The sequence below is a fragment of the Chelonoidis abingdonii genome, chromosome 4 (genome assembly GCF_003597395.2).
Source record: "Chelonoidis abingdonii isolate Lonesome George chromosome 4, CheloAbing_2.0, whole genome shotgun sequence".
NCBI classification, from domain to species: domain Eukaryota; kingdom Metazoa; phylum Chordata; order Testudines; family Testudinidae; genus Chelonoidis; species Chelonoidis abingdonii.
Window position 1 is genome coordinate 79,386,869 of NC_133772.1, and position 10,041 is coordinate 79,396,909.

The 10,041-nt window shown below is 50.9% G+C and overlaps 1 protein-coding gene across 5 annotated transcripts in view; it reads right to left on the bottom strand.

Moving 5' to 3' along the window:
- Positions 1-10,041, bottom strand: part of LRP4 (LDL receptor related protein 4) — a 120,010-nt gene that overhangs the window by 37,159 nt on the left and 72,810 nt on the right. For 3 of the 5 annotated variants that reach the window (XM_075065297.1, XM_075065296.1, XM_075065300.1), the window contains exons 3-8: positions 6,863-6,979; positions 4,402-4,515; positions 3,817-3,933; positions 1,378-1,506; positions 731-850; positions 475-600 (exon numbers count right to left, since the gene is read on the bottom strand). In XM_075065297.1, coding sequence (XP_074921398.1) covers positions 475-600; positions 731-850; positions 1,378-1,506; positions 3,817-3,933; positions 4,402-4,515; positions 6,863-6,979 — 723 coding nt within the window. The remainder of the gene's footprint in view (positions 1-474; positions 601-730; positions 851-1,377; positions 1,507-3,816; positions 3,934-4,401; positions 4,516-6,862; positions 6,980-10,041) is intronic. The other 2 variants (XM_075065298.1, XM_075065299.1) reach the window with 2 other exon arrangements.

The window sequence follows — 10,041 nt, forward strand, 5'->3', positions numbered from 1 at the left end:
ACTTGCTGGTGGATTCTCTGCAGCTTGAGGTCTTCAAACCACAATTTTGAGGACTTCAATAACTCAGTCATGGGTTAGGGGTTGTTATAAAAGTGGATGGGTAGGGTTCTGTGGCCTGCTTTGTGCAGGAGGTCAGACTAGATGATCACGTTGGTCCCTTCTGACCTATGAGTCTATGAGACTCCTTGTAGTTGTGGTTACATGTGCAATTGCATTTTCAGGATTAGCATCTCCTGCACAAAGGTACCTACAACAGCTGATAGCTCTAAAACAATCAGCATGGACACTTGAACTTCAGTCAATATCTACAGAGATGTTATTGACTAATGCAGTAAGTGTAGTCTCCATACCAGAAGTTGTTGCTGAAGGGTGGGCAAAGGGGGAGGTGGAGGAATCAATACTTAGCTACCTATGATATCTAATTCAGATCCATTAGCTGCAACAAACAATGCAGCTGCCCCCACCAAGACCTACCTGTGTTCTCACAGCTCTCCTCATCACTGTTGTCAGAACAGTCATCCTCTCCATCACAACGCCACGACAGACGGACACAGCGCCCAGATCTACAGCGGAATTGGTCAGCTGTGCACATGGATGTGGCTGAGGAAACAAAGGAAAAACAACTATACAGAGCAATTATAATCTAACCCACCAGCCTCATACCCTAAGTCCCTTCCACTCCATATCACCACCACAGCCCAGGCCTCTGCCTGGCATCCCAGACACTCACTGCAGTTCTTCTCATCTGACTGGTCATCACAATCGAAGTCACCATCACACCGCCAGCCTGCATTGATACACAAGCCACTGTTGCACATGAATTCCCCGGAGCGGCACGGCTGGTGAGATGCTGCAGAGAGGGCATAGCATGTTAGTACCAAGGCATTTCAATTCCCCCTCCCCCCCCCAGGCCATCCTCATGTCCAGCTGGTACGAACATGAACCCCATGCTCAGGGCAACTGTAAATCTCTGACTGACAGAAGTAAGGAAGGTAACTTGGGTGGATCACTCCAGCTGCCCTGTTCCATACACTCCCCATGAAGCTCTGGTACTGGACTCTGTTGGGTACAGGATACTGAGCTAGATGGACCATTGGTCTGACCAAGTAGGGTCACTCTCATGTAATTGACCCATTCAGGAATGCGTCAGCCCCTGTATCTAGGGCTCCTGGCTAGACAATGACCCTGCCACCCAGGCCAACAAAACCAACTTGGGCTCCACCAATAGGAACTTTCCTTCTAGGCAGTGTCCCTCCCCAACCAATTCCAGCCAGGGCACTGGGGAGGGACACCTTCCCCAACTCCAGCCAAATCCTCCCATTTGGATCAGCTGCCGGGGGGGACCCAGGGGATTACTCTCCCTTGCTGCTGACTCACAGCAGTCGGACTCATCAGACCAGTCCCCGCAGTCATCGTCACCATCACAATGGTAGATGTCCAGAATGCAGCGTCCGTAGGCACACTGGAACTCCTCTAGGCTACAGGTTGTGGCTGGAACATCTGATGCTAACAAGGAAACCAAGGGAAAGGAAAGGCTGAGGGCAGGGACCAAGCCACTTTATGCTTATGCTGGTGGGAACAAGAGGGGCCGGGCAGGCATACAATGCAGCAGGTGCAGTACATCTGCACAAGTGGCTCGCTCCCTACCTCCAGCCCTCAGCACTGACAGGGACTCAAACACTTCACTGGAAAGCTGTTGACAGCTGCATGCAAAGGAACCAACCCATTCAGCACCACCCAGAGATCCATCCTTATCTGCAAGCTTATCTACGAGTTACAGATGGGGAACTGAGGCATAGAGAGGTGAAGCAACAGAGGAAAAGCCTGGGACAGAACCTAGGAGTGCTAACTCCCTCATTCTGTGGTCAGAGCACTAGATCATACTGCCCTATAATAAAGGCTTACATAATACCTCAAGGGGTGGAAGTAGGGTGAGGGGTGGACTCAAAGCAACAAGCCTGACTCAACCCTATACCTCTTAGAATAAAGTCAGCCTTTGCGGTGCAATGCACCTCACCTGAATGAGGTTCAAGGTAGGTCAGACTGCAGGGACTGTTCCTTTAAGGACTCAGAAATGTGATAGGAAGGTAAGCAGTGGAGCAGCGAGGTGCCTGGGTTTGCACCAGGCCTTTGAAGCATTGCTTCCCCTGACATGCTGCCAAAACAAACTGCTCCAAATCACTGAAATCCTTCCCAGCAGACTGACCCTGTGCAGGACCTGGCACACTCAGAGTCAAGAGTTTGCCCGCTGCCCTGCTCTGGGACAGCCAGGTGCTGCATAGGAAGGTGCCCTCGCCAAGGAATTCTTGGAGAGTTCAGTACAATGGAGACTGAATTCCTCTCTAACCCCGGGCAGAGAGCCGTGGGACACTGTCCTAAGAAAAAAATGCAACATTTTAGCACATGGAGGCTGAAGAACCCAACTAATAACTTGGTGATCTCTGGAGTCAGAGAGGGTTTGGGATGGGGACTGGACTGAAAGCTGCCACTGCTAGGAATTCATACAGAACTGCCCCTCCAGCTGGGAGCATGGGGGCAAAGGCAGACACCCAGTAAGAGCTTTATTTCATGCCAGTGTCTGATACCCAGATGCTGAACAGGAAGGAGCCCAACTGACTGGCTCCAGATACTCTTCTAGAGAGCTGAACAGTCAGGCAGTGGGGTTCAGGGAAGAGAGGGCAGCTGGCAGCCCAGGGGAGGGGGATAAAAGGGGAGAGGATAAGAGACTGACCCTGCTATCCAAATAAAATACTTATCTGCAAAACAGTTACAGTAGAAAAAGGGACTAGCCAGGCTTTGAGAAACACAAACTAAGCCTGAGAGGAGGGGACACCATTTCTACCCCATCCTGCCATGCAGCAGGAAGTTGGAGGTCTCCCTCTCCCTTCCCCAGCGCCTGTCCATGGACAGCAGGGAAAGGACAGGCAGGGGAGCTGGAAGGAGGGAGGGAGGTTGGCTTCTTCTCAGAGTCCTTTCCCAGCTCAGAAATCTTTGCAGCTCTGGCTCTCTGCCAGCTCTCATTATCTGGAGAGATAAAAGACAACTCCCCCTCCCCTTCCCCCGCATACCCTCTCCCGCCCTTCAGGAGCTGGAGGCCCTGATCCCCCTCCCAAAGCCTTTTGAAGTTTCCTCCTATCTAGAACAAATTCTGCAAAATGCCCTTGAGAGTGGAGTGGGGGAGGGGAGCTCTGCAACTTCCACAGACACTAACTGCGGCTCAGAGACTCAAGAGCAAGGGAGTGGGGGGAGTAACAGGATCCTGCCCCTGTTGCTACAGGCCCGTAGAATGGAGACAGCTGCTTCTGGCTCCCCCACACTCCCGAGATCTGCTCCCAGCTGTTCTATCCACTTAGCTAAAACTGGACAAAATATTCAACAAACTATCCCAGTAAACAGATGGAAGGTCGGGGGGGCCCCAAAGAGTGTGCAGGCATGGGGGGCTCCTTTAGAATTCTCTGCAGGAATCAAAGAGGGAGGTGAGGGGAGGGATCCTTCCTCTCCTTCCCCACTTCATTATATGGCCCATCTGTGGTGCACAGGATACTTGGCTCTGGCTCAACGTCGCACCAGCCTGGGAGCAGAAGGGAGAAGCAGCCAACCCAGGTTACCACTCAGAGAGAGACAGACATACAGTGCTTGTCTGCACCCTGGGGCTGATGATGGCCCCCAGCACCAGGGATGGAACACAGTGAAGCTGCTAGTACAAACAGGGCCAGTTCATTTCCAACACATATTACAGAAAGCACACTAGGCCCCAGCTTGGTAGCAGGGGCAAGCAGCTAGCTCCCAAGGCTCTGAGGGAAGGAGGATACTCACGGCAGTTCTCCTCATCCGAGCCATCCTTGCAGTCTGTATCGCCATCACAGAACCAGTGCTCGGCTATGCAGCTGCCATCGCTGCAGCGGAATTCCTTCTCCGAACATTTCCTCATGTCTGCAGGCCAGAGACAGCAATGCAGTCAGAGCCCACGTCTCCCAGAGCACCCAAACACACCTGTGCCACCCACTGAATCCCCCAGTGCACCCAAACACATCCATGCCCTCTGGTGCCTGGGCACACCAGCAGTGCTCATTCTGTTTAGCATTGGCTGTTGGATTAGAAAGGAATCCTCAAGAATTCAGAGCTCTGTGTCAAGGAACAACAGGTCCCAGCATGGACAAATGAGACCAGGCTGGGCTGCTGGTTGGAAGAGAAGCCCCACAGCCTTAAATCCCAAGCAGTAACCCTGGTAAGCATGTCCCCAGCTGCTCATCTCAGGCAATCCAACTATGTGGCCTTACCATACTTTAGGAGATTAGCACCCAGTGGATGAGAGTGGATGCAAGCCCCTTTGTAAGCAGCTGTCCTAGGCTAACTGCGCAGGCACCCCATTCATGGCATTCACATAGTCATGCCACTCACCACACTGCTCATCGCTGTTGTCACCACAGTCGTTGTCACCGTCACAGTGCCAGAGGCTGCGGATGCAATATCCATTCTGACACGAGAACTCATCCTCCTCGCATTCCCGTGGTGCTACAAGGACACAGCCGAGAGTGAGCCGAAGACAAGCTGATTTACCTTACAGAGTTAAGTCTTCAGCCCAGCATAAATGGGCCCTTTGAAACAATGCCCTCCAAGAGGGTGCCACCACGAAGGGAAAACTCGTCCCCCATCACACAGCACAACATGAGGTGGAGGTTAGAGAGAACCAAAGCCAGCCCAGGATTCCAAGTCATCTCTTCAGATCCCCTCCCAGAGATTTCCTTGCAGGACAATGAGGAACGGACTGCAGTATCAGCAACTTTTCAGGGGGACCCTTCCCTCATTGAGAGGAACTGGATCCAACTGAAGCTTTCAGCTAGGACAAGAATCTCCTGTACTGCAGACTGGGCAGTTCACCTTACTGACCTAGCCCACACTTCCTGGGAGCTCATGCATGTAGTCAACTTTGTCCTCCTCCTTCCTACAGTTCCAAATTTCTCTTCTTCCCCTTCCCTACTCCCCGGAAAAGGCCTATCCATAGCCCATACTTCTCCAACACCCAACTCAGCATTTCAGCAGAGGGTAAAAGGTCAGCAAGGCTCAGACATGAACACGTTAGCAACAGTACATGCCAAAGCTCTCAGCAAAAACAATCTCAAGCAAGCTCTTAGCTTCAGGTCCAGAGAAGTCTGCCCTATTCCACAGGACTGTGATCTGCAGGGGATAAAGCTGCTTCTCACCAACACATCCCTTTTGTGTGTTATCCCCATTCAGGAGTAAGAGTTTGCTGCTGGATCCTGCACATAATATTGGTTTGTCGGGTCTCCTGTTTCCCCTAGATTTGCTGCCATGTAACAATCATGAGGAAGGGTCCCTCTCGGTGACACCAGATTTGGTCTCAGAGTTCCCATTAAAATCACCACCCCTGCCTTACTGCTCTGATCTTCCAAGGTGGGGTACGGGATGAAACTGGAGAATATTGCCGTAAATGATCAAACACTTGCACCCCAAATCTATGGGCATCCCAATCCCTGTCTAGAGGAATGTCCATGCGAGCAGGCCCTGATTAATGAGCTCTATGGATTGAGAAAGGCATGGAAAAGATATCAGAAAGCTGGACAGCCAAACAGTCATACAAAATTTCAAACCTACAAAGCCCTAATTCTACACTCCCCCACCTCCAATCTATAGAAGAGATCAGGGTGTAGCCCACTTTAAATAGCTACAGTCCCAGTGGGGAGCACTCTGAGGACTGGCAAAATGGCACTAGGTGGGCGTGAGTTAAGCGCTGCAGTTGTCTGGGAGGTGGAAAGGGGTCATCAGAGAAAGCATCAATTCAGGTGCTCTGGGAGCAGGCTCAGGAGCACATACACATGGATCACCCTGTACACTCTTCCCCCATTGCTCAGTGTACCTGGGGAGAAGTGTGCATTGAGAAGCTGAGAGCACTAGTCTGACAGCATGCATCTCAGCATCTAACAGCAGCCAGACACCAGCCCTAATGTCAGGTGCAGCTCCTGAGAGCTGTCATTGATGTGTGCTACAGGAAAAGCTGGTTCTCTGGCACATGCTGACAGTCACTGAGATGGGTGCAATGAGGCAACCACAGAGCAGGGAGGGGCACTTATATCACTTTACTTATTAAAAAAAATCACCAAGTAACCCCTGCCCCAGCACAGAAGGAAAAAAGGGTGGAGCTGCAAGAGATCAGGTATATTTCCATTCACATTCTGTTAACTTCACTGGCATGACAACAGCCTTAGGTGCTGCCAGAGCTATTGTGGTACAGCAGAAGTGGCTGGGCTCTCTCATGTGGTGCCAGGTTGCTGTGTCTCAGAGTAACTGGGCCTCTGACCAGGCCAATATCCCAGCAACACTCTCCTCAGTGAACCTGTTTGAAGAGAGAAGACCCTCAGGATGGCCCCACACAGCAGTGGAGTCAGACAGTGGAACCTGAGGCCACAGGAAACCAGCCAGACAAACAGTTTAGTGAGATTTAGCAGGGGTTAGGCATTTCCATGAACAAGGAGCACAGGAGCAGCTCAGCTCCCTGGGAAGCTTGGGGAAGTGCTTCATGGGACATTAACTAGCAGGCTGCAGGGCGTAAACTGTTCTCCAGCTGGGACCGGGAAGCATTCCCTCCCCCAGGATAAAGAGCTACACAACTGTCTGGCCAGGTGCGCTGGGGGAGGGTCACCCTCCTCTGAAGCATCAGGTACTGAAGCATATGGAATTATGTGGGCCATTGGTCTGATTGAGTGGAAAAACTCATGTTCCTGTGTCAACAAAGTTAACATTGGTTAACCGTTTGGGTTCCAGCTTCCCAGAGGCCTAACAAGCCAACGTGGCAACCATCCTTTCAGCAGCATGTCATCCTCCCCTTGAAGGGTTAACTTACGGCAGTCCTGTTCATCAGAATCATCTTCGCAGTCATTGTCTCCATCACAGACCCATGAGCGACGGATACACTTCCCATTGTCACAGTGGAAATCCAAGGGCGAGCAAGTAGGCAGCACTGGACACAGGAGAAAGACGACAACTCACTACGTGCCTGCAGCAGCGTTCCTAAAATGACTGTTTTCTCTGTCTCCCCTACTAGCAAGCGACAAGTCCCCAAGCGGTAATGACGATGAGTTTCAAGTTATCAGTGAGAACAGACACTGGGAACCTGTGGCTGAGTGCTGCTGCATCACCACAGGAGCACTGACCTTCCCAATACAGGGGCGAGCCACAGTATCCCATTCAGCTTCTTCTCCCTATCCCATCCCCTACACAAGGAAATTCTCCCCATCCTGGTCCCTTCCCTGTAGTTTCATGTCCTTCCGGACATTCCAAAGAGAGTTAGCAACATAAAAATATATCTAAATTCTTCCCCTCCCTACGTGCTCCTCCAGTGCATCCTGTCCTCCCTTGTCTATTACACAGGAAGTGTCTCTGAAGTGATGCTGTTGAGCAGTTGGGTTTTTGAGGCACATGCCCAGCCTGCCATAGCATATGTATGAGGGGTGCTCTCCCAATGAGATGTTGTTTTTAGGACTCATAAAAAGGAGTTTAAGGCAGCAGATGAAGATGCTACTCCCTGTTTCAGGCACAATATATGGCAGAATCCAGGTACTGTAGGAAGAATAGAAGGATGGGGGTGGAGGGGAGGCACCTTTATGAGTTCAATAGGAGTGGCAACAAAGTGGGGCTGCTGGACTGTGACTTTAAAGGGGCCTGTGAGCATCCACAAGGCTGGAATTTGAGATAGAGCATGAGCATAAGCCCAGCCCTGCCCTTCCCTCACAGATGAGAGGAACACTCTGAGCCCTGGGAGGTTCATGCTTTCAAGTGCTGCCAGCTGCTGTGGGAATGAGGCTCACACAGGGCTCTGCTCCTGACAGGTGTCTTCTCCAAAGAACAATGTTACCTTAATGATACAAAGAGGAGCAGAGCAGGAAGAGGCTGGGTCTCTGAAACCCTTTCATCCTAGCCCAGTCTGCTGATAGCATCTCCCAGCTGTCACCACCAGGCCCGTCCTGCTTTGCTAGGCTCATAACTCCTCCCTTCCCTGCCAGAGGCTCTGGGTGGGGGGTGAATACAGCAGCAACACAATAGACAAGGGAAGAGGCAGATCCCCTGTGGGCTAGAGAGAACATATTGGATGGCAACACCCTCCAGTCCCCCACAGCTCAGAATTGTTGCCAACATCCTGTGTAGCCAGTGCAGATTAGACGGAGGAACCCCATGGGCTCTTTTACTTAATCAGACCCACCTGGAACTGTAACAGGATTAAACTCAGCATGGGAGAGCACCTCCTGCAGCTTTGCGGAACCCACAGAGCAAGTGCCCGCACCCATGGTTCCCACAGTTTCACTAACTCTAACAGGCCTCTCTGTAGGACCAAATATTTTCCCTTCTCAGCAGGAATATTAGGGACCTAAGCCCAGAAGCATGCATGGCTCTCTACTATAGGTAGAAAATGGCAAGGAACCAAGCCCCTGTCCCAGAGAGCTCCCAAGATAACAGCACAAAGGTGCAAGAGGTCTAGGGCCTGCTCTGCCTCACACACATATGGTTCCCCCTTCTTAAGTGTAACTTCAGGGCCTTTTGCTAGGTCTTTTCTCTGCTTGGTGCATCCTGGGACAGGGTTCATCTCCTAACGCAGGGCACCTCTGCAGCCCACCCCAATTCCTCTGTGCATAGCCCCTCTGCATCCCAGCCTGTTTGTCACCCTTCTCTAGCTAAGGTAAGGCAGCTAGCACCATGGTATTTAAGTGCTGAGTGTGCTTTTTTGACCACCTCTCTGGACTCCCACTTTCCATCCCACTTTTACTGTCTTAAATGTGCTAAATCACTACAACACGGTTTCACCCTTAAACACCATCTACTGAAATGCTAGCCCCACCAGCTGACAACGCGGTTCCATGGAAGAAGCTGAAAAGAAGAACAGTTCCCCCTCCCATTATAGCAAAAGCCACATGGGATGGCAGACTTCGCACAGGGCTGAAAGCTAAGATGACCTGAACTCTAATCCTACCACAGCCACTGACTGGTCTTAGAGACACTTTGTAACTAAACAAAGGCTGTAGGTACAATACAACTTTACAGAAGTTTAGGGGACTCAAAACAAGACACATCTGTTGAAAAGAACATTCACAATGGATATTTCACTCACCTCTATTTAGAGTGATGCATAGGGATATAAGTAGGTGCAATGGGCTGAAATTAAGAGGGGACAAGTAGGCCAAATATGAAGGAAAACTTCCTGACAATGAGGTATCTCAGGGTATAGGACATTCTCCCCACGGAAGGAGCAGAAGCCCCACCACACATAGCATTTAAAACAGCACTGGACAAATCTCTACAGAATCCTGCACTGGCCCCTGAGAGACAGACTGGAGGAGCCAAAAGGCCTTTTCCATTTTTACTGCTTAGGATTCTACAAAGACCTGTGTTCAAATCACACCTAGCCTTTTCAGATACATCTCCACAGCCCAGAGCAGCAAGCCTCAGAGCCAGGTCAACAGACTTGGGCTCACAGGGCTCATGCTACGGCATTAAAAATAGCTGTATAAATATTGTGACTCAGGCTAGAGCTCAGGCACCAACACTCACCACCTTCCAAGGCTTCAGAGCCCTAATGTCAATACAGCAATTTTTAGTGCTGTAGCACAATTCTGAGTCTACTGACCCAGGCTCCGAGCCTTGCTGCTGCAGGTTGCCCCTCCCTGAGTAGGTGTAACCTCCCACCTGTCTGAGGCCTGGATGGAGAGGAAGGCACACATACACGTCTCTACGGTTACCAACCAGAGACTCAACAGTGGAGCAGGTTTTTTAGCTGCTGGTTTGTTTCCTTTGACCATGCTCTCCTTCAAGGTGGGTGCACACCTCCAACAACCTCTTGCTAGAGAATCCCAGTGCTGACTGAACATGGAGACTGGAATTCCCCTCCTGCCCCATGACAGGAAGAGGGGGCTATCATAAGCATAAATCCCAATTTTGAACCTTAGCGTCCAAAATGTGGGTGCCTAGCATAAACCCTCCAAGCTTAATTACCAGCTTGGATTTGATAGCGCTGCCACCAGACAGGAATTA